General features: G+C 49.0%; 1 protein-coding gene and 1 pseudogene across 1 annotated transcript in view; one reads left to right on the top strand and one right to left on the bottom strand.

Moving 5' to 3' along the window:
• Nucleotides 1-10,608, bottom strand: part of LOC114513663 (ataxin-10) — a 120,756-nt gene extending 110,148 nt beyond the window's left edge. The window contains exon 1 of the mRNA XM_028533027.2: nt 10,284-10,608. Coding sequence (XP_028388828.1) covers nt 10,284-10,399 — 116 coding nt within the window. The 5' untranslated portion in view covers nt 10,400-10,608. The remainder of the gene's footprint in view (nt 1-10,283) is intronic.
• A 1,722-nt stretch (nt 10,609-12,330) lies between these two features.
• Nucleotides 12,331-13,587, top strand: LOC114513664 (annotated as a pseudogene).
• Nucleotides 13,588-24,204: the final 10,617 nt, after the last annotated feature.

Here is a 24,204-nt window from a genome sequence, read left to right as displayed (position 1 = left end):
ACCAATGGTGCTTTCCACAGAACCAGAATGAGTAATCCGGAAAGTTATATGGAACCACAAAAGACCCCAAGGCCACAGCAATCTTGAGAAAAAAGGAGGTACCATGCTACCTGATATCAAACTGTACTACAAGGCTACAGTAATCAAAACAGCCTGGTACTGGAGTAAGAACAGACACATAGATCAATGGAACAGAACAGAGAGCCCAGAAATAAACCCATGCCTACATGGTCAATTCATACATGACAAAGGAGGCAAGAACATACAATGGTGTAAAGACAATTTTTTTAATAATGGTGTTGGGAAAATTAGATACACGCAGAAACAAATGAAACTAGACTACCTTCTTACCAGAGTAAACTCAAAATGGATTAAAGACAAATGAAAGACTCAAAAACCATAAAACTCCTAAAAGAAACCACAGACAGTAAAATCTCTGACACCTCTCTTAGCGGTACTTTGTTTCTCATGTATCTCCTCAGGCAAGGAAAACAAAAGAAAAAAAATAAATCAGACGACATCAAGCTGAAAGTATTTTGCACAGCAAAGGAAACCATCAGCAAGATGAAAAGACAACCCACTGAATGGAAGAAAATATTTGCCAATGATACATCTGATAAGGGGTTAATATCCAAAATTTATAAAGAGTTCATACAACTCGACACACACAAAAAAAATTCTAATTAATGCCCTGGCTGGCGTAGCTCAGTGGATTGAGCGCGGGCTGGGAACCAAAGTGTCCCAGGTTCAATTCCCAGCCAGGGTACATTCCTGGGTTGCAGGCCAGAACCCCCAGCAACCGCACATTGATGTTTCTGTCTCTCTCTCTCTCTCTCTCCCCCCTTCCCTCTCTCTCTCTCCCTTCCCTCTCTAAAAATAAATAAATAAAATCTTAAAAAAAAAACTCTAATTAAAAAGTGGGCAGAGGACCTGAATAGACATTTACCCAAAGGGGACATACAGATGGCCAACAGACACATGACAAGATTCTCAGCATCTCTACTCATCAGAGGGATTCAAACTAAAACCACCGTGAGACATCGCCTCACACCGCTCAGAATGACCACCACTAGTAAATCCCCACACACGTGTTGTCGAGGACATGGGAAAAGGGGAACCATCATGCACTGTTGATAGAAATGCAGGCCGGCACAGCCACTGTGGAAAACAGTATGGAATTACTTCAAAAAACTAAAAATGGAACTGCCTTATGACCCAAAGATTCCTCTCCTGGGGATATATCTGAAGAAACCCAAAACACTAATTTTTAAGAATTTATGCACAATAGCTAAGACATGGAAACAACCCAAATGCCCATCAATAAACAAGTGGATAAAAAAGCTGTGGTACATGTATGCAGTGGAGTATTACTTGGCCATAAAAAAGAATGAAATCTTATGTTTGCAACAGCATGGATGGACCTAGAGGGAATTGTGCTAAGTGAAATAAGTCAGTCACAGAAAGATAAATACCATATGGTTTCATTTACGTGTTTAATCTAAAGAACAAAATAAGCAAACGACATTGGAACAGACTCACAGATACATGGCTGCCGGAGGGAAGAGGGGGTTGAGGGACTGGGTGAAAAGGTGAAGCATTAGGAAGCACAAATGAGTTGTTACAAAATAGTCACGGGGATGTAGAGCAGGGCGCAGGGAACACCATCAGCGCTACTGTGGTAACTGCGTGGTGCTGCGCAGATGCTGGAAACAGCGGGGGAACACTCCGGAAAGTATATGACTGTCTGACCACTATGCTGTACACCCGAAGCTCTACAAAATAATACTGAATGTAAACTGTAACTGAAAAGTTTTAAAAAGGAAAAAACAGAAAGAAAACTTGTGAATACCTAACAAAAATTCTGTTGAAACGGTTTTTAGTTTGAACGTCACTGAAACAACAGCTCAATTTGGGGAGAACTGACATCTGTGCTCTGAGGTTCCCTATCGCGTAATGGCGTGTCTTACTGCTTCAGGTTTTTAAATAACGTTTGATAAAGCTTTATGATATCCTCAATGATGACAAGGCACTGACACTTAAATTGGGCTTATTATATGCCCAGCGCTCTTCCAAACACTACATGTATAAATAAACCCAATGGCTATAATGAGCGTCGCTTGCTTTCAAACCATCTTCTCAATGCTAATGTGCCTTATCCAGGCTTGCGGCCTTCGCAGAGGTGACTCAGCCTCGAGTTGGCCCCAGGGTTCCTGTGCCTTTGAGTGAGTGTCCCTGCCCACAGTCCAGTGACCACACCCTTGGGTCCAGGGACCACTACAAAAGACTGGAAGAATGAAAGAGCTGAGCAACTCTCCTCTGAGGGTACTACTGGTCACAATTCTAACCTTATTTATTTTGATTTGCTGGCTCTCTTTCCTGTCTACTTTGTCCATTTAAGATAATTGAATGTGAGGGGTGGCTCACACTGACCACATCTGTATTTGGAGCTGAGTCAGAACACCTTACCGAATAGTTCCATGCAGTCTTCCAGCTCATGGCACAGATAAAAATAAAGGAAACTGTCATCACTCTAAAAAGTTCTTTTTATAGTGTAACTTAATTGATGTTCTCTCTCAACAAAGCTGACCTGAATCATGGGTGAGTCAAGATGATATGGCATCCTCAGCTAGGCTGACGATTGATTCATGTGGAGGGTTTTTTGGTTTTTTGTTTTGTTTCGTTTTTTGTTTTGTTTTTGGTGCATCCGAAGACTCCTGCTGGCCAGAGGCGCGGTCACGTCTGGGGGAAGCCTGGTGACTGTGCGCACACACAGACGGCCGGGGTTGTTTCTGAGCTCCGCAGCACGCTGACCTCTGAGGGGTTCCGTCCGCTCCCTTCGTGAACGTCAGCCAACACACCTGTACGGGCAGGTCGCAATCCCGAGACCTTTTTCACCTCTTGAAAGCATACTCATCATCATATCTGGTCACTGTTCTGTACTTCCTTCAGTCGAGTCTTTCTTCTGCACTCTCACTGTGTATCTAATGACTCAAGAAAATCAAACACTTAAGGAAATAATAACATGCTACGAAGTGCTCATTCTGTGCTGGGTCTCAGAGTGGGCAGAGGTCAGTAATGAGAACCCTGCCTTCGGCCACTCTCACATAGTGGGACCTGGAGGTGACTAAGTGACGAGAAGGCTCTAAATAAAGCTCTTTGGGAAAAGCAAGCACAGAGTACCACAGGGAGCGCAGGGCAGGGGCACCTAGAAGGTTAAAAAGACTTTCGGTAGGAGGTGGAATGGTAATTAAATCTTCAGGGCAAATCAGGAGTGTGTATGAGCGAAGGAATTAAGGCATGAGACGTTTATGCCACGTAATATGTACCACCATGACATATTACCAACAGGGGCCCTAGGGCTAGGGCCGTGGGGGAAACAGGTAGGGGAAAATGCAAAGCTATGTATTATACAGGGAGTAGAGGGCCCGGGAAAACAGCAAACCTCTCACTCAAGAGCAAACCAAAGGCTCCAGAGAAAACCTAAGCCTAGAAAAGCTGGCCCCTTTCTCCTCACTCCCAGTGACCCAGCTACAGAGTGTGGGTCCCGGCCCCGCCACTCTAGACTGTGCTGGGCTAAGTCTTAGATCCAAGACAAGGGACACTTTCATCAGGGGGCACAGGGAGAAACCCAGTGGACCTTAGGCTGGACCTACAGAATGGTCACTGGACCAGCAAATGAAAAAGGACTTTCGGCACTGGCAGGAGTACTGGCAGAAAACGACCCTGATTTTCAAGGAGGGCAGGGCTGCTTCCACAAGCAGGGGCAGGGAGGAGGAGATCTGGAAGTTAGAGAGTCTATGGGATGGAAGTCTCTTGGATGTTAAGTACTTTACCATGTATTTCTTGGCCCTTTATATATTGTGAAGCATGTAAGTTTTTTGCCTAATTTTTTAACTGGTTTTTTACCGAGTTGTAGGAACTCTTATATATTCTGAAGTAAGTCCTTTGTCAGATAGATACACGTATTGCAAATACTCTCGCTCCATGGTTTGCCTTTTCATTGTCTTCATTTCTTTCGATGAGCAGAAGTTTTAATTTTTATAAAGTCTAATTTGATAAAGTCAGATTTTTTCTTGCATAGTTAGTGTTGCACCCTAGATAAATGTCTGTCTACACTCAGGTCACAAAGATATTCTCCCATGTTCTCCTAAACATGTTATAGCTTTAGTTTTTATGTTTAGGTCTATAACCCACGGTGAAATAGTTTTTGCAAATGGTGCTAGGTGTGGGTCAAGATTCATTTTATTCCAATTAGATGTCAACTTGTTCTACCACCATTTCTTGAAAACAATAGTTTTTAGATTGTTTTGGTTTTGAGTTTTCAAATATTTGCGATGAGAAGCTACCTGGAAACGGCCTCAATTTTTCATGCACAGCATTCAGCATTCAATAAAAAAAGATAAGACCAAATGATTACACACAAAAAGACAAAATCTAACAACAGAAAGTTATCAGGCACATTCTTTAACTACAATAGGTTCAAGAAGATAAATGACAAAATGAATTCAACAGGGTAACCTATTTTTTAAAACTCAAATAGAAATTCTACAATGCAGTAACTGAAAAATACAATACCTGAAACTGAGAACACCATAGATGGCAGCAGATGAGATAGCAGAAAAGAGGATTAGAGAACTACAGCAAAGTAGCACGAAACTTTCAAACAAAAGCTCGTAAACAATGGAAACCACAGAATGGAGCCTATGAGACACAAAAAAGAATGAATGGTTTAACATACATGTAACTGGAGTTCTAGAAGAAAAGGGAAGGATAGGAGACCAATGATACTGGGAAAAATACTGGCTGACATTTTCCCAAACTGATAAAAAAACATCAAATTCAAGAAGCATTATCCAAACAGGATAATCATGAAAAAAGCCAAACATCCCTGCCCTCAAGGGCCTTCCATTCTGGAAGGAGACAGAGAATAAGAAACCACTGTAAATAATTACATAGTACAGTAGAATGTAATAAGTGCTTTCTTTAAAAAGAATTTTATAAAAGAATTTATAAGGGAAAGGGAATCAAAAGTATGGAGGGAAGCATCTGCGCTATTTTATAGGATGTACAAAATCTTGAAAGTAAACAGAAAAACAATTTTAACACAAATTGAAGAGGAAAAATAAGCCATACTGACAAAAGCCTTTAAAAAAAGAGTATCATCTACAAGAGTGTGGAAGAAAAAGACCAAGCATGCACAATGAGTAATAAGTTACAAAAATAAAAGCAAGTCCACAAGAATTTGTTAAGCACCTATAATTATCTGGCATACTCGATGCCAGATGCTAGGCACACAGGAAATGTGATATGATCACTTTATTCAAGAAGCTTACCAATGGAAGAGCGATGAGTTATTAGTTACTCCTCAGTATGAGAAGAATGTATATTGGGTCGGCCAAAAAGTCCACGTTTTTTTCCGTGAAGTAAAAGATACCTTTTTCGTTTTCACCAATAACTTTATTGACTTCGATATTTTGAGTATATTGGCTATCTCCCACATGGTACAACATTGATTGTTTTCAATTAATGTCTCAATTTGATCGCTATCCACTTCCATTGATCTATCTAATCGTGGATCATCATCCATCAAGAAATATCCAGCACGGAGCTTCCCAAAACACTTTGACGTGTTTGATCAGTCACAGCACCTTCTCCAAACACTACACAAATCTTATCTTGCGTTTCAGTTGTATTTTTACGTTTCTTGAAATAATAGAGCACAATATGCCAAAAATGTCACGTACTGTCTTCCATCTTCAATATTAAAACGGCTGCACAAAAACTCACCAATTTTAATAAGCTTTTTTTTAAATGCACACTGATATGACAGCCATCACAATACAGTCTAACAAAACTGTTTCGAATGAAATCAAAGAAATCAAAGAGCTACTAAGAGCCATCTTAAAAAACCAAACGAACTTTTTGGCCAACCCAATAAGCAAGTAGTATCCAAGTGTTACATGATTTCTTGAATACTTAAGAACCAGAACATAATCTCTTTAGAAATATAAATTATAGAGCAGCACTATCCAACAGAACTGCCTGTGAAATGGAAATATTCTATGTCTGCATACAATGAGGTAGTACTGGCCGCACGTTGCTATTGAGTACTTAAAACATGACTGATGCACGTAAACAGAATTATTGACATTACTTATTTCTAATTAACTCAAATAGCCACATATAGCTAATGGCTACTTAATGGACAGTGGAGGTATAGAGTGTGACAACCAATCTCACTTGGTTCCACATTTTAACACAGGGTGCAGTCTGGACACATCATAAAGATAATGAGATGCATCATAATGGTGACTAAATGTTGAAAAACAACACTTCTGGGAAAAGGCCCCAAAATAGAATTTTTAAAATATTTGTATTTTACTTTGTTCCAGAAAGAATTTAACATGATTGGCAAAGACTCAAAGCACAGCAAGAAAAAAAAATCACATGTTAAATAAATGTTAAAAAAGCAAATATGTATATTAAATAAAGGTATAAAACAAACTTAAAATAGGTTTAAAAAAAGATTTACCTTCTGAGAAGAAATAGTTGAGCAATATCTGAATACTGGTATTTTATGACCATGAGAAGTTTTTATGGATTTAAGTGATTCAGATACTATTCAAGAAGAGGGTTATAGAGTATGGGTTTAATACAGAGCACGAATAATTTAGATTGAGATATGAATGATCCACTTCTATTTCATAAATTACCCCAAAATTTAGCAAATTAAAACAGTAACATTTAGGGGCCCACACAGGTCTGAGGGTCAGGAGCGTCCGAGTGGAGTGGTCCTGGCTCCGGGCTCCTCAGGAAGCTGCACACAGGGCTGAAGGCTGGGCCTGGTAAGACGGGATCTGCCTGAGAAATGATTCACCCCACAGCTGCTGGAATGAGGGCTTGCTTCCTCACCACGTGGATCTCTTTAGGGGAACGCCTGAGTCCCCTTACAGCATGGCAGCTGGCTTCGTCAGAATAAGGCGGGGAGAGAGCAAAGAGAAAGCTGCGGCGCCTCCATGAACGACCTGATCTCAGAAGTCACACGCTATCCCTTCTGCAGTGTTCTTATTAAAAAGCAAATCACAAGCCCTGACCAGTGTGGCTTATTTGGTTGGGCGCCCATGTCCCACAAAACGAAAGGTCACCACGGGTTCAATTCCTGGTCAGGTCGAGTACAAGAGGCCACTGATCAACGTTTCTCACATCCATGTTACTCTCCCTTTCCTCCTCCCTTCCTCTTGCTCTAAAAAAATAAATAAATATTAAAAAATAAATACATAAAAGCAAATCACTAAATTCAGTCCACACTCTTCCTCTTGAAGGGCAGAGTACCAAAGAATTTGTGGACATATCTAAAACCACTCCAATGAGATATGAGTATTACCTCTCCTTTGAGGGTTGGCTAGAAGTTGTAATGAGAACCAGGGATTCCTTTCCTGGAAACCCCCCAAACTAGAATTATCATCTTTATAAAATAGCTTCCATTGCTGTCTACAAGGCAGGAGATTCATCACAACCAGATTCTTGGTTGTTTACGGCCCAGTTACTTTTAACAGCAGGCGCTAAATAAATGGCACCTACTAGGCATAAAACACTGTGCTAAGCATTTAACATTACAGATCCTCACAATAATCACACAAAATGGGCAATATCACCCCCTTTTTCAAGATGGGAAAAAAGAAGTCCAGAGAGATAAGCCAGGATTTTTGTCCAGGTCTACCTGGTTCCCAAGTCATTGCTCTTTCCACTACGTGACACTTCTATTACTCCGCTAGACCAAACCTTGTTTTCTAGAAGGAACTCTGGGAGGAACCACAAAATACATTGTTTCAGCTAACATGCATACCTTTGGTTCCATAAGTTACTTTTTTACTTCCACCAGTCCATGTTTTGTTTGTCTGGCATTTTCTATTTGCTACTCTGAGGCCTCATTTTGTTTCACACTATGCCCCACCCAGGTCCTGGTTCCTCGGCCTACCCTCTCTCTGGATTCATCTGCATTGGTGGGATCCTCTCACAGCTACTGGGCTCTGGTCCAGACCCCAGGAGTCCCCTCTGATCTGAGGGGCAACTAGTGATTGTCCAAACACACGCAGGGAAGCAGAGAAGCCCGTCCTCACGAACGCTTATCATAGGCTCTCCACCTCCCCACACGCCTGCATCTCCACCCCAAGCCCCTCACATCAGTTCACCCTTCCTGGTCTCCAAACCCTGCCTGGCCCAAGGACAAGGCTCCAGAGAAAACCCAGCCCAAGTGGGAAGCAACTTTGTTTCCTCATTCTCCCCATAATCCTTACGACTTGCAAGTATTTCATTCTCCCCATAATCCTTACAACTTGTAAATATTTTTCAGTATTTATCTTGTCCACCCCCACAGACAATGTCCTAATTCAGGCACTTGTCTCTTTCACTTGGGCTTCTGCATCAGCTTCTTTTTTTTAAGATTTTATTTATTTATTTTTAGAGAGGGAAGGGAGGGAGACAGAGAGAGAGAGAGAGAGACATCAACCTGTGGTTGCTGGGAGCTGTGGCCTGCAACCCAGACATGTGCCCTGACTGGGAATCGAACCTGCGATGCTTCGGTTCGCAGCCTGTGCTCAATCCACTGAGCTACGCCAGCCAGGGCCTGCATCAGCTTCTTAGAAGCCCTCCGGCTCTGCCTCACCCGGCCTCGTTTATCCCCCGCAACGGCAGCCAGGCGCCTCTGTAATGTGCAGACCTTCCCGTTTCACTCCCTGGAGAGAACCGTCCCCAGCTCCCCTGTAACCGCCCAGCCCCCCCCCCCCCCCCCCCCCCCCCACACACACACGAGAAAAGCAGGGAAAGGCCCTGTAACCCGGCTCGGGTCTTGAGCGTTATCCCGCAGGTCACAGAGAGGGACCCGACGGTGGAAAGCCCCCTCCGCACCAGGCGCCGCGTTGCTCCACGTGCTCCACCCAGGAACCCCGCAGGGTCAGCACCCGGGGTCTCCGCCCAGGAACCCCGCAGGGTCAGCACCCGGGGTCTCCGCCCAGGAACCCCGCAGGGTCAGCACCCGGGGTCCGCCTGCACCCACTGTGCTTCCCGACGAGCCCTCTCCTCTGGCAGCCGCGCGGCCCGCGGCCTTTCCCGGCCCAGGGGCTCCCCGACCGGCGTATGCAGAGGCCCCTGCGCCGGCACCTCTTCCGGTCTAAACGCCCCCATTACCGTCTGTTGACACAGTTCCCCTCCGTGCCCTCCGCCCCCAGGCGAGATCGCGTCTCCCGGCGAGCGGCGAGTAACGCGGGTGACCATCACGGGGCCGACCATCACGGGCCCTCCGCGGGACCCACGTGCCGGACAGCAGCCACCGCAGCCCCCGGGCAACCTGGTCCCACGGCGCCTCTCCCGGCAGACTCGGGGGTCCAGCGGGGGGGCAGCAGGGCCCCCAGGGGTCCCCAGCCCGACCCGGGCCCACCGTCCCTTCCTTCCGCGCTCTCCCTGCTCTTCCGAGACACGCGCGGGGCTGCGTGACTGTCCGCTGGCGTCCTGGGCCCGGACCTCCCAGCGCAGGGCGTCCCACGCGCGACGACAGCAGCCGCGTGTCCTCGGTGCCGCGTGACGGGTCCGGGGGCCAGGGGTCGACTCCGCAGCGTCTCCTTCGGTGCTCGGAGCGGCCCGCCGGGGGTGCGGGGTGCTGCTCAGCGCCACTCCCGGGGCACAGACGCCGCGACTGAGGCCGGGACCCGCCGAAGGCACTGGCGGCTTCCCGCGCTTTCTGGCCCGCGCTCCTCCTCCTCCTCCTGCGTGCGGCCCCGGAGTGACGTCCTGCGTCGTGTTCGCGCTTCCAGACGAGACGCTGAGGCCGCCCGGCGCGGGGGAGGCCAGAGGCCGCGGGGCACCTCCCGACCCGGCTGTCGCCCTCCGGGGCAGCGCAGGGGCCGAGGGCCTCCCGCCGCGGACCGCGCCCCCCTCCGGGGACCGGCGCTCCCACCCCCGCCGCGCGCCTGTGGCCCCGGGCCCCGCCGGACGGGGCGCCCTGACTGCGGCGCCCTCGGCTCCGGCTCCACTGACTGAAGCGGCCGACGGTGGCGAGGGGCTCGCTGCCCACGGCGCCCCCGCGTCCGCCCCGCTGCGCGCCGGGCCGGGCGGGCGGGGAGCACGTGCCGGCGGCCCGCGGGCACCCCGGGGGGGCGACGCGGGAGGAGGCGGGCCGCGGCGGTGCGGCCCCGGGCCCCGGCCGGCCGCAGAGACCCCCGCCCCCCGCCGCACCCGGGAGGGCGGCGCGCTCCCCGCGGCCCGCACGCTCGCGCCGCGGCCGTTACCGATTCCGCTGCTCCTTGAAGAGCGCCGTCAGCGCGCGGAGGGCCTCCAGGTCCTGGATGGGCGCGGGCACCATGACGCCGGACAGCCGGGCGGGCGGCGGCCTGGGCGCCGCCATCTTGCCGACGCCGCGCTTGACGGCGAGAAGCGGCGGCGGCGGGACGAGCCGCGGCGGGAGGGGGAGCGTGGGGGGAGGAGCGCCCGGCGCCTCGGGACGCGGGCTCCGCGCTCCGCGGCCTCTCACGAGAGCTCGAGGGTCGCGCCGGGATCGCCCCGGGCCGCAGGGACTGCGCCGCCGGGGGAGGGGGCGCAGGCGGAAGTGCTGCCGGAGGGGCTGCGGCGCGAGCGGAAACGTGGCCGGAGGCGAGGGGGAGGGGGCGCGGGCGGAGGGCCGCGGGAGGGACGCCGGGAGGAGGTCGGGTCTGAGCGGCGGGAGCCTGGGTGCAAGGTTCACCCTGAGGGGAGGGTACGGGGCCAGGTTCCCCTGAGGGGGCAGGGGTGCCGGGCGGGTTCACCTGAGGGGGCGGGGGTGCGGGGCGGGTTCACCTGAGGGGGCGGGGGTGCCGGGCAGGTTCGCCTGAGGGAGAAGGGATGCAGGACAGGTTCACCTGAGGGGGCGGGGGTGCCGGACGGGTTCACCTGAGGGGGCGGGGGTGCCGGGCGGGTTCACCTGAGGGGGCAGGGGTGCCGGGCAGGTTCGCCTGAGGGAGAAGGGATGCAGGACAGGTTCGCCTGAGGGGATGGGGGTGCCGGGCGGGTTCATCTGAGGGGGAGGGATGCTGGACGGGTTCACCTGAGGGGGGAGCTATGGGACAGGTTCACCTGAGGGGGCAAGGGTGCTGGTCGGGTTCCCCTGAGGGGGCGGGTTGGGGTGGGGGCAGGGGCGGGGAGCCGGGCAGAGGCATCGTCTGAGGAGAAGACCGACGACCAGGCTCGCGCAGCTGAAGCAACCGGCGCCGACCCGACCCGCTGGAACCCAGCGCTGCCGCCACCAGCCCGGAGTCTGGGACCCCACCAGCCCGGTGCCCGAGGGCGGCGGTCACCCGGGGCGAGAGCGTGCGGCTGCAGCCACCTCAGGGCCCACGGCGCAGCCGGGAGCCGAGGGGCCGAGTTCCACAGCAGCAGCGTGCACACTGGCTTTTTTCTCAGGAGACGAGCATTTTTCTCAGGAATCAGACGAGGTTCTGGAGGGTGTTGGCCACTCTGCCGTTTTCCCTCCCTGCCCCCTGATCGCACCGGGAGTGCTTCCGGCGGGGTGACGCGGCGGGGACCGAGGGAGCTGGCAGGCCGCCGGGACTGGGGAACCCGACCACGGAGCACCGTGCAGGGCCGGGGCGGAGGGCTGCGGGGACGGCTGTGGGGACGCTTCAGACCCACCAAACGCGACGTGAAGCGTAGGAGTGTGTTCAGGATGTGCTTCTGGTGTTCTTTCCTGAATGAAATTTAGATACAGTAAGAAACACCACTGGAGTCCGCAGAGGAAATGAAGCGTGCACAAGCACCATCACTTAGTACGGCGGTGCAGCCTCGTCCTTTTAAGCGACTACGTATTCATCTACTACGGGGTGCCAAGCATTAGACCACCTAGCAGTGCGTGGGATAATTCAAAATGTGTAACAATCCTTAGAAAACATTCCCCATAATTCCAAATTTATTGCCTGGATTATTGCAATACAATTCTGATTGTTTTCTTTGCGTCTCTTGCCTCCCTATGTTCTAGGTCTTTTAAATATGCAAGTCAAGTACCTGCAGGGTTTGCCTCCTTACTTCCTTCAGCTTACCTACTCAAATGATCTAATGAGTTTCCCTTATCAGTATTTTTTAAAGATTTTATTTACTTATTTATTTTAGAGAGAAGGGAAAGGGAAACATCGATCAGTAGAAACATTGATTGGCTGGCTGCCCCTCACACGCCCCTAAATGGGAACCTGGCCTGCGACCCAGGCATGTGCCCTGACTGGGAATTGAACTGGCGACCTTTCAGTTCCCAGGCCAGCACTCAACCCACTGAGCCACACCAACCAGGGCTCCCTTATGAACCTTTAAAATTGTAACATACCACCCAAATTCTTGATCCTCAGGAATTTTTCTCCATAACACTTCACACTTTATCATAGTTTAGTTCTAATTTGTTTATTGTTACTTACTTTGTTTACTGCCAGGATATATTCCAACACCTAGAAAAGGACCTACTGTAGGTTATTGTTCAATAAATATTAATCGAATTAGTAAATAATATTTTAAAAGTATTTTAGGACCATGACTCCTTGCATTTCTCTTTCCAGGAGGCACTGAGCGATGGGTATCTCTCAGGACAACTGGCACAAGTGCCACAAGGCTGGAGACGAGCAAAAGTATGAGCTGGGACACCTTACTGCCAACACTAAGATTGGCTCCCACTGCTTACACACAGTCCTTATGCAAGGAGTCAGCAAAAAATACCATGCCATGAGGCTGGACATGGGCAACTTATCCTGAGACTCCAAAGGTTGTGCATGCAAAACAAGAATTATTGATGTTGTCTACAATGCATCCAACAATGAACTGGTCCACACCAACACCCTAGTAAAGAACTGGTTCATGCTCATTAACAGCACACCATACAGACATCGGAAAAAGTCCCACTGTGCACTGCCTCTGGGCTGCAAGATAGAGACCAAGTTGACTCCTGAGGAGGAAAAGATTCTAAACAAAACACATTCAAAGAAAATTCAGAAGAAATATGATGAAAGGAAAAGGAATGCCAAAATCAGCAGTCTTCTAGAGGCACAGTTCTAGCAAGGCAAGCTTCCTGCATGCCTCGTTTCAAGACTGAGCCACTGTGACCAAGCCAATGGCCAGGTGCTACAGGGCAAGGAGCTAGAGTTCTATCTGAGGAAAATCAAGCCCTGGAGAGGTAAATAAATTCTCCCGCCTCCTATTTTAGCTCATGTAATAAAGGTGGTATACTTTCTGTGGGAAAAAAAAAAGATATTTTCAGAAAAAAAGAAAGGAAATAACATGCCTCCAGAAGAAGTACAACAGTCAAAAATGTTCAGGAAGGAGGAAGGATGGGAGAGAGGAAGAAAAATAAAAGGACGATTAACAGAGACATTAATAGGACAGGCTAGAAATATCGGCAAGTAGGAGAAACAAAAGAATATTAATTTTGGTCAAACAGGAGTTATTGACTGACGGGAATCGACTAGAGGATTTTCAACCTTGACTGAATTGACAGAACTAAGTTAATATTTCACTTGGGCTAAAAGGCATTTTTTAACATTACATAATATTATGTAATTGTTTACCTTAGATCAGAGATTTTCAGCCAGTGTGCTGCAAGAATTTTTAAAACATGCAATACCTGACTGCTTAGTCAGGGGTACTGACCTCTTCCCTTAGATTGTCAAATTAAAAAAATTGACAACAGCCAACACAACAATAGCTGTCTGGTGTGAACAAGTCAAAATTATACCTACTTTTGTCAGATCAGCAAAAAAAAATTTTGGTGTGCCACAGAGTTTTAGTAATTAGTTTATGTGTGCCATGAGATGAAAAAGGTTGAAAATCACTGCTGTAGTTAAAACGTGCCACCATATTGATGTGCCTGAATTAAACTGCAGATGAAATTTGTGATATAAATTTGTATCTCGAGCCTACTGCAGAAAAACTGGATCAGCAATGATTCAGTAGTCAAAAGATAAAAATAAATAAAAAGAAAGAAGGAAGGAAAAAATGCAAAGCAAGGAAGAAAGTAGGTGAGGTTCAGGCAAAAAGATTTGAAGCAGCCCTGGCTGGTGCTTCTCAGTGAATTGAGCTCCGGCCTGTGAACCAGAGTCACTGGTTCGATTCCTAGTCAGGGCACATGCCTGGGTTGTGGACCATGTCAGGTCCCCAGTAGGGGGTGCATGAGGCAAACACACATTGATATTTCTCTCTCATCTTTCTTCCTCTCTTCCCCTCTGTCTAAAATAAGTAAGTAAAATCTTTTTTAAAAAGATTTGGACCAAAGCGCACATGGTTTGGGCACAGAAAAGAGAGAGGAAGTGGATACTGGTAAAGAAAATGGAAGATGAGTGACAGATGGAGAGAAAAATTCTTGTTTGTGCTGACTCCTCTATCTCGCTTTCTTTTTACCCTCTCTGCCTTTGATTTTCTCACTAGAAAGCTATATGTCATTGCCTCTTACTCCACTAAGACATCATGTGTCAATCAGGAAATCCTCTCTCTTGGCACTGATTTTTCAAAGACAGACTTGTGCTATAGTTTTATTTAGGTACCATCACCCAGTATCTGAGGTCCTTCAAGGCAGAGATTTTTGTCTCCCTTATTTCATATAATGGCAGAATTGAGTAATTGTGACAAAGATTGTGTAGCCCAAAAAACCTAAATGTTAACTATTTGATCCTTTATAGAAAAGGTTTGCCAATCTCTGGTAAAGAGATGAGCTCTAGAATCAGACAAATCTGGATAATGTGAACCCTGTTCTCATCTCCTAGCACCTGAGCTTGCACAAACAACTATATCTTTAAGCTTTTCTTTTTAATTTGTAAAATAAAATAGCAATAATACCTACTTAATTGGGCTCAAGGTATAATTGGTAGTAAGTGACTAACAACAGACTGCTGGTATTCAAGGCAATAATTCTGATCTTCCTAGTTATATTTGCATTGTGGGGATCAATAATTGTGAGGTTAGCAACCTAATTTCCTATGATTGCTACCAATCCATTTTAAATTTAGCTTTCATATTTCAATTTAGCCAATATCATGAACTATATTAGAATCTAGTGTTACAAAGGTGAATAATATAATGTCTCAGCCATCAATCAGCTGTCGTTCTATTAGGGTATCCAGAAATATAAACATACGTTGGTGATACAATGTAATAATACCAGAAAGGATATACAAAGAGCTAGGGAACTGGGAGGTGAAGAAAGACTACTAAAGAAGACCTATAAGCTAGATTTTAAATGATTAGGTGAACACTGGACAGGCAAAAGTGGAAGTAGGTTCCAGAAAATAAAGCACCAAAAATGTCCTAAGACTAGTTGGTTTTATAGTGAATTCTACCAAACTCAAAGAAAAGATACAATCTCTATCTTATATAAGAAGTTTCACAAAATGGAAAAAGTTTCACTTTTAGCCTGTAATGACAAGCTAGGTTATTTGAAGCAATCCTCTGAATAAGAAAAACTATTTTAAAAATGAAATATTTAAAAATTTTTGCTGTCACCTAGTTGATCCAAGCAACCAAAAAATCTGAATTGGGATTAAGACAAATCCAGAATGACAGCACATTTAGAGGTGTGGTAGAGACCATTGAAAACCATCTCTGGAGGACAGTGACATCCCTAGGCATAAACTTATTCCTACAAATAATACTCAAATATAGTGAATAGCACAAAAATAACTATACCTACAAGGAAACAAGACATTATGAGAGGGACCAGCAACATACAACACAGACCCACAAAGAAAAGATATTGGAATTATCATACGTAACCAATGAAGCAACAATATGTGCTATATTGAAAGAAACAAAACAATTTAAAAGTCCAAGCAAGGAACTGAACTATAAAAAATGAAATAGCATATTTATAAAAGAAAGAAATAGGAAGTCTGGAATTGAAAGAGAGACTAGCACAATAAAAATTCAATGGATGGATTTAACAGCAATTTAAAGAGATCTGAGGAGAAAAAGAAATGAACTGGACAATAGATCAAAAGAAATCCAGCATGAGTAAATAAGAATATAACAAATGAGGAAAAACTAAGAAACACAAAAGAAATTGAGGGGGGAAAAGAAGAAATTAAGAAAATGTAACACATAACTGGAATCTCAGGGGAGAGGAGAAAGAAATAGATTAAAAACAATATTTAAAATGGCTGAAATTTGCCAAAACTGATGAAAGATTCCAAACCACAGACTCAAGAAGCTCAATGAATATAAAATAAAATTAATAAAAAACATATAGAAAGAGGCACATCATAGTGAAACTGTAGGAGACAAAATCTGGTAAGAAGCCATAGGAAAAAAACACAATCTCTTTTTAAAGGAGTAAGAATTTGACTACACTGGGTTCTCTACAGAAATACATAATATAATAGTGGAATTCTACCTTCAACTTCTGAAAAATATAAGTAATAACTGTCAACAGACCCATGCTTAAGGAAAGAAGAAGAGTGTGAATAAGAGAACAAAACATCCCAGGTGGAAGAGAGGAATAAAGAGTAACAAGAATGGTAAACATTCAGCTTCATCTAAATGACCGTCCAAAGTATAAAGTAATAATAAAGCAACCATGTGTTACGGGTTTAAAATAAAGAATTAGGATAGTCATGGCATGGTTCTTCTCCAAACCATCATGAAGCCACCTGGGGTCTTTTCCCCTTCTTGTGTCCCAATTCATGCTCCCAGGTATCTCAAAATGCCTGCTTTGCATGCATAGGCAACAAAATAAAAAATAAACAAGTTGGACTTTAAGAAAATTTCAAAGTTTTGTGCGTCAAAAGAGACTATATAGAGTAAAAAGGCAGCCCACATAATAGGAGGAAATATTTGCAAATCATATATCTGATAAGGTATTAATATCCAGAAATATAAAGAACTCCTAAAACTCAACAACAAAAATAGTTCCTCAAAAAATTAAAGCTGGAGCACTGGCTGGTGTAGCTCAGTGGCTTGAGCATGGGCTCTGAACCAAAGGGTCACTGGTTTGGTTCCTAGTCAGGGTACATACCTGGGTTGTGGGCCAGGTCCCTGCTAGAGGGCATGAGAGAGGCAACCACACATTGATGTTTCTCTCCCTCTCTTTCTCCCTTCCTCTCCAAAAAATAGGAGGGCCAATAAAATAAGAGACCAATAAAATAAGAAGTTTTTAAAATTTAAAAAAAAATTTCAACAAGAAAACCATGGCTGGCCATAATGATTAACTAGTAGCATATGGGTCCCCTTGCATTAAACAATTAGAAAACTGGACAAAACGTGGGGAAAAAAACATTTTCAGACATTGACTACTAGGCAACATCGATAGCACTGGGATCCCTGAGACGGCCTTTCTGCCTGGACTCACTATCCACGTCACAGCACAGAAGGCAGGGATCCAGGATCGCTAAGATAGTAGCACTGAATTAAGGAGACAGAGGTCACAGAATGCAAACCAAAGTGGCTGGAATTTGTGGAGGTGGGAGCTCTGCAGAGAATGAACTCCAGAAATCAGATAGGAATCTGAGTCTCAGACTAAATATTAAACTGAGCATACACAGGTGAGAGTCCATGAAGCAAGACAAAGAACAAACCCCAGAGCTCACACAGGCTTGGGAAATGTTTGAGTTTTGGCCAGTCGGATTATAGAGATACACACAACATGGATGAACCTCAAAAACATTAAGAAATCAGACAAAAAAGACCACATGGTTTATGATTACATTTATATGCAATTTCTAGAAAAGATAAACAATATAGAGGCAGAAAGTAGATCTGTATTTGCCTGGGGTGAGGGTGGAATAGGAAAAGGGATAGACTGCAAATAGATACAGGGAAATTTGTGGGGGGACGATGGAAGAGTTCTCAAATAGGTATAGTGATGATTACACAGCTAAATAAATTTTTGAAAACTGCCCTGGAAGGTGCAGCTCAGTTGGTTGGAGTGTCATCCCGTAGACCAAGGGGTCATAGGTTCAATTTCTGGTCAGGGCACATAGCAGGTTGTGGGTTCAATCCCTGATTGGGGTATGTATGAGAAGGCAACTGATCGATGTTTCTCTCTCACTTCGATATCTCTCTCTCCCCTCTCTCCTCTCTCTAAAAGCAAGGGAAAAGAAAAATGTTTTTGGGTGAGGATTTAAAAAAAAGATAAAATACACATAAGAGCTTTCAGGCCAGTTGCTCAAAACAAACCAAAAAATACTGTATGAAAATTCATCAAAGTGTTTTTAAAAAAAGCTCCTGGCACACCGCTAGGCCCTGTTAGATATGGAGCACCTGACCATGACATCAAGTGATCATGGGGCCAGTACCACCTATCAGGAGCTAGGTTCTTTCAGTCCCTGCAAGGGTGCAGCAACTACGTGTCATAAGATGGAAGAAGCGTGTCTGGGCCTGAGAACTAGCAAGGCCAGAGGGCAGGGATAAGTAGTAGCAGTACATGGCCCAAAGTCGTGACATCCACCACTGTTGGAGTGGCACACGTCCCCAAGCATTCACTATCTCTGGCCACACGGTTGGGAGTCGCAGATGACCAGATGGAGAAGGGAAAATAGCTTGGGTGACAGATGGGACTGCTTGGTGTAATACTGGCTTCTGATGGCTGCTGTAACAAATCATCACAAACTTAATGTCTTGAAATGAGTTAGTATCTTACTGCTCTGAAGGCGGAAATACAGGAGTCTGGCAGAAGAAATAAAGCCTGCGTGAGTTTGGTTGGTAGAGTAATAATATGGGTGTGATAATTTATAGTTTTAATCTGAACATTTCACTTAAAATGTCATAGAGCGTGCTTGAGTATGATATTATGTTACAGAATGACATGCTTATGATTTTGTAAGAAAATACTTTGTAATAAAACAGGGGTGTTATTTGTGCCGGACCCTCTATATCTGGGCTAACATGAGGTGTTGCCAGGGACAGGCCCATATTCCTTCTGGAGACTCCAGGGAAGAGTGTGGCTCCTTGCCTTTTCCAGCTGTAGAAGGCACCTAGATTCCTTGGGCTATGGCCCCTTCCTCCATCCTCACAGCCGGCAACACAGGCCTGCAGGGTTGAGCCCTTCTCGCACTGCCTGCCCTCCGGTTCCCGGATCCATCATCACGTCTCCCTTCCCAGCTCTCACCTGACCCTTCTGCCTTCCCTGTTATAGAAGCCCCGTGACGACATTCACAGGTGACTCAGATCACTCGCTTGGATAATTCAGGATAATCTCCCACCTCCAGACCAACTGATCAGCACCCTTAATCCCATCTGCAACCGTAACGCCCACTTGCCATGTAATCTAACACAGTCACAGGTTCCAGGGACTCAGTTAGGGCATCTTTGGGGGACCATTATTCTACTTATGACCTTTGGTGTGTGGGGGTGAGCCAGAGTGGAATGGGGCTGAGGTGCAGCCCCATTCAGGGATGGCTTTGAAAGACAGCAGTGAGCTGCACTCTTAAGGGGCTGAGCTTAAAGTGGTGGCCCTGCTCATCCATTTTCTGTGGGAAGAGAAGTAGCCCAAGGTTAGAATATATCTAGACCCATGAGCCATGGCAGAAAGCGTGGCTGCTCGGTCAGAGGTCTGGGAGAAGAAATATTGGAAGACTGGGAACAAGAAGATCCAGGGGAGAACATGGGAACAGACCTAAGGGAGTGGGCACCAAGAAAAAAGACCTTTGTACATGTTGATGCCACCAGTACAAAAGGGGCACTACACAACCAAGGAGGCAGAATGATTTAGTCACCAGCCTTTGGCATCGGCCACCCTGGGACTGACTCAGTGTTCTCACGGGTGATCAGCCAGGTGGCAGGAATGGGGGCTGTGCAGGGGCCCAACGGCATGGTCACCACACGGGAAAGCTGGTCTACCCACTGGCTGTCAGACGTACGATCTCCTCCCTCCCCCAGTCCCGCTTCCCTCTCTCCCCGCCAGTGTTGGCCCTGACAGCCCTCCCCAGCAAACTGCTTGCACCCAGATCCCTGCCCCTCCGCTCTCCAGGGAACCTCACCTGGGACAAGACACTCAACGACTATGTGTCGGCTGGAACTGAACCAACCTGAGTCTGTTGTGATCAAAGTCTTCTTTCTACCCACCACAGAGGAATGCAGGAGGCAGCCATCCAAGGCTGGGGTCCGAGTCTCTAGGGACCCGTTTCTCTCCTGGGTGGTTGACTGACCGAGAATTCCTCCCCACCTTTGGTCCCACTGCGCTCATCATCCACAGAGGAGATCCCTGCCGCCAGCGCGGGTGGGACAGTCTTGCTGGAGATCGTATCCAGAGCTCCAGTGAGTGCCCGCCCTCGGGCAGGGGCAGGCGTCTCCTCTGGGACAGGCCGGGAGTGCGCAAGGACGGGAGGAGGCCACTCGCACACCTTCCCTCTGAGGTCTCTGCCAAGCAGCCTACGCCAGACAGTCGGCCTGCTCTGCATTCCGCCACTGAACTCCGCACCTCCCTTCATTTGTTCACTTATTTAACGTCTGTTGGTCCTTCAAAAACGTAAGCTTCAGGAGGACGGGAGCCTCGTCGACCTTGTTCGCCGTTATACCCTCGGCATCCAGCCCAGCACCTGGCTCTGTGGCTTCAAAGCCCACATTTGCAGACGCTCGGCCCCCTCTCACCCCCAGCCCGGGCCGCTCACCTACTGTCCTGGAACCCTGGGCCGGTCACTGAGCCTCCGGTTCCTCAGCCGTAAAGCGGGAACAGAGGAGGGGTGTTGCCAGCGGAGACGAGAGAACACAGTCGTGAAGCCCTCTCGTGGTGCGCGCTCGCAGGAAACGCCTGCCTGGAGAGGGGGCTCTGCCGTGCGGAGCCCATGGCATCCACACTCCCCGATGATCTCCTTCGTGGGCCAGGGGGCAGAGGGGGAGGAGGGGGAGGTTTGGAACAGATGCTGAGAAGAGGAGGAGGCGGAGCCACGCGGAGTGAGCAGCTGACTCCGGGCACTGTGGCCCCGGGGGCGGCAAACATCCTTGGTGTGGGCTTCCCTCCGTCCGCGCGCAGAGGCTGCTGTCGAGCGGATGAGACAGGTGCTTGTGCCACCAAACCCCTGGCCGGATGAGCAGGGCGGAAGGACACAGGGGCAAAGCAGCAGTGGAGGGTGCTGGCAAGAGAATGGCTGTGACGGTGGACATGGGGTCTGGAGGGTGGGAGGTGGGGAGCCAGGAGGTCCTGGTCCACGTGGGCAAGGCCGGGGAGGGCAGATCAGGATGAGGTCAGAAGGGGGTGGTGGCGGGATGGAGGCGTGAGAGGACAGGCAGCCGCCTCGGAAGCTGTGGTCAGGGAGGGGGGCCCTGGGGTGCAGTTGGAACTGTCCGAGCGATGACAAGGCCCGGGGTGTGGGCAGCCAGAGGGGAGCGGAGGTGAAAGTCACCGGCGAGGAGGAGGCGTGGGAAGGGCGGACAGAGGGGACAGCTCCCTCCCGTCTCCTCTGCTCATTACTTCCCCCCACTCCAGGCCTCGGTGCCCAGTTTCTGGGGTTCTTCCTGTCCCCCCAGATGACTCACAGATGCACGCCTCTGCCCCTACCTCTAACCCCCGGTCCCCCTTTTAAGTTTTCCCTCTACCTAGCACTGGAGAGCCAGGCCTCGCCGCCGGCCGCTGACGACCACACATCCCCCAACCGGAGCTTACTTTCTTTACACCAGATCCTTCCCTCTCCTAACCACCCTATCATTGTCTCCTCAACCCCCCAATTTTAATGTCGTTCGTTTCCTCTCCTATTTTGTCGGTTTTGCTCCCAGCAGCTAGTCTGCGACGGATGAATCCTCACGGGTCATTTTGTCCAGAACAGCTCCCGGCCAAGCCCTCCTTTCTGTTTCCAGAGCAAAAGCCCGGCTCTTGAGTCAGCGGCCCCGACCGGGAAAGGGCTGAGAAACGGGCCGAGTCCGTGGTGGGTGCCGGGGAACAGGAGGGAGAAGCCCTTGGGGTTGGTGGGGGGGGGAACAGCGCACCTTTGTCATCAGACAGATGTGGGGCCCAGGCTGGCCCTGGGGGGTCCTCAGACAAGTCACTCCCCCTCAGCCTCCGTAAATCGAGGAAAACAGCACAGGGGGTATTGCGAATATCAGGCTAGATGAGTTACAGACCTGCCTGTCACCTAGTGGGCAGCTGAAGGGTGCCAGTCCCCTTCCAACAGAGCAGTCTCGGCGGCAGGCTCCCCCGGAGCGCGCCGGGGCAAGGGGGGGGGGGCCTAGGCTCTGGGCCCGCCTTGAGTCCCGCTGCACCCTCCTCCTCCCTCGTCAGTCACCTGGCCTCTGCACCTCGGTTTCCTCACCTGTCTCACCTGCAGTGCCACCAGCCACGCGCCCGGAGCATGTAACGTCACTGTCTCATTGGGCAGCTGCGAGCACTCAGCGAGAGGGCGCGGGAAGCTCACAGAAACAGGGTCTGGCGCGCACCACATTCCGCCATATACAATGCACACCTTTGCCCCGCTCTCCGAGGGAAAAACAAGGATGTGCGTTGTACGTGGGCATAATGAGTGCATGTCATGGGCGTAATGACCCCGTGTTAACGCACACAAAAGCGTGGCTGCACATCATACACTGCAAAATACGGGTGAGTGATGGTTTGGCGATTTTTGGACCTTGGCTTCTGGGACAAGAGGAGGGGTTTCCTGGGTAGGACGCGGGTAGGAAGCAAGTCGGAGCAGCTCTCATACTGACGGGGATTCCTAGCTCCCCCGTCCCTGCTCCTCCAGGCATCCCTCAGTCGCCCGTGTCTATCCCCCAAGCCAGAGCCCACACCTTGCCCTGCCGCTGGCTCTCTGCAGCCTGCCCAGCGGCCTGCCACGGCCTCTGCCACTCGCAGGCACCCACCGCCGCCACCCAATCTTTCCGAGCCAGCACCTCCCCAGCCCCCGTGTCTCCTCTTGTGGACACAGCCCCCTGGGCGCTTCACTTTTCTGAGCAGAACGGTTACTGGTTTTGAACGTTTCCTTGTCTTGGGGATCTAGGTTTAAAATGTTTCTTCTTTTCCCCTTCGGTGACAGCGCCCCCAAACACTCTGTGTTCTACCACATACTCTGCCACGTGGTGCAGGGGGTGGAAAGTGGGAGCTACCGAGGGCTGGCAAGGGAGAAGGTGCAGCAGACAGCAGAGCCAGGTGTGGCGGAAAACAAGCCGCCAGCTCGGGATGTGTGGGGGCGGCCCCTCCTTCCTGGGGACACGCCCGGGAGCCCCCTCCCACCCCCAGGCCGGGCTGGCCTCTGCCGCTCCCGGGGCATTCCCTGAGGGCATCGCCATGGGTCCCTTCCAGGGCCCTAGGACCCCAGGAGCACACCCATGAAAGGTCCCCAAAAGGGGCAGGAAGTTTGTGGAGGAGACAGGGGCAGGGAGAAAAGAGGGAAGGCCATTTAGCAGGAAAGCAAAGACACGTGTCACGGAGAATTTTGGAATGTTTGTGCCGGAGGCAGAGAAGTCTGAAAAAAAAGTCGCTCCCTCTGTCCCGGGCGAGCAAGCCGTCATTCCAGACTATAGAGCGACACCTAGTGGACACCTGGGGAGGCGCTTCCCTCCGCAGAGGCTGGGCGCGCTCAGGTGGGCATCTGGCGCGCTGGGTGCTCAGTGCAGGCAGAGCCTGGGCTCGGGGCTCACCTGCGGAGCGCGCCTCCCGCCTCACCAGGAGCCCCTGGGTTCCAGGCTCGGTGGGGACACCAGCTGAGCGACCTCAGGCCAGAACTCGGTCCGTCGGGGAGCAGCGAGGGCTCGTCTTTCCGCCCCCAGTTTCCTAGACTCCCAGCCGCGCCTCACACAGCCCTGCCTCCGCGCTTCGGCCCTCCGCCCCCGCCCCGAGGGCAGGCGGCCCGCCTTCCGAGCTTTCACACGGCTCCCCGCAGGGGTCCTTCCCAGCGTGGATGCCAAGCCCTCCGCCCAGGGCTCGGCCGGCCATACGCTCCAGAAAGTTCCTTTGGAGGAACGAGCCCTGGTTCTTGAGCTAGAATTTTGCTCCAGTCTAAACACCATAAGCACCTTGGCGACTGGAAGTGACACAGTTCTTCTAGAAAGTTCTCCCTGTGCCTTAGTCAAAATTGGCCTCTACAGTGTTATCGCATTTGTCCTTGTTCAGTCTTCTGAAGCAATTCAGCGTAACTCGTTTTAATGCGATGCCTGCAAATACCTTTCATGTTCCCTGTAAATATTATTGTTTTGGGCTAACTGTGCCCAACTTCCTTTATTCTTTAGGGCAGTAGTTCTCAATCCAGGACAAACTGTGTCCCCCACCCCGGCCCCAGGGGACCTTGGGCAGTG

The sequence above is a fragment of the Phyllostomus discolor genome, chromosome 2 (genome assembly GCF_004126475.2).
Source record: "Phyllostomus discolor isolate MPI-MPIP mPhyDis1 chromosome 2, mPhyDis1.pri.v3, whole genome shotgun sequence".
In the NCBI taxonomy this organism is placed as follows: Eukaryota; Metazoa; Chordata; class Mammalia; order Chiroptera; family Phyllostomidae; genus Phyllostomus; species Phyllostomus discolor.
Note: the sequence above shows the minus strand (reverse complement) of the source record. Positions and strands in the feature narration are given on the sequence as shown.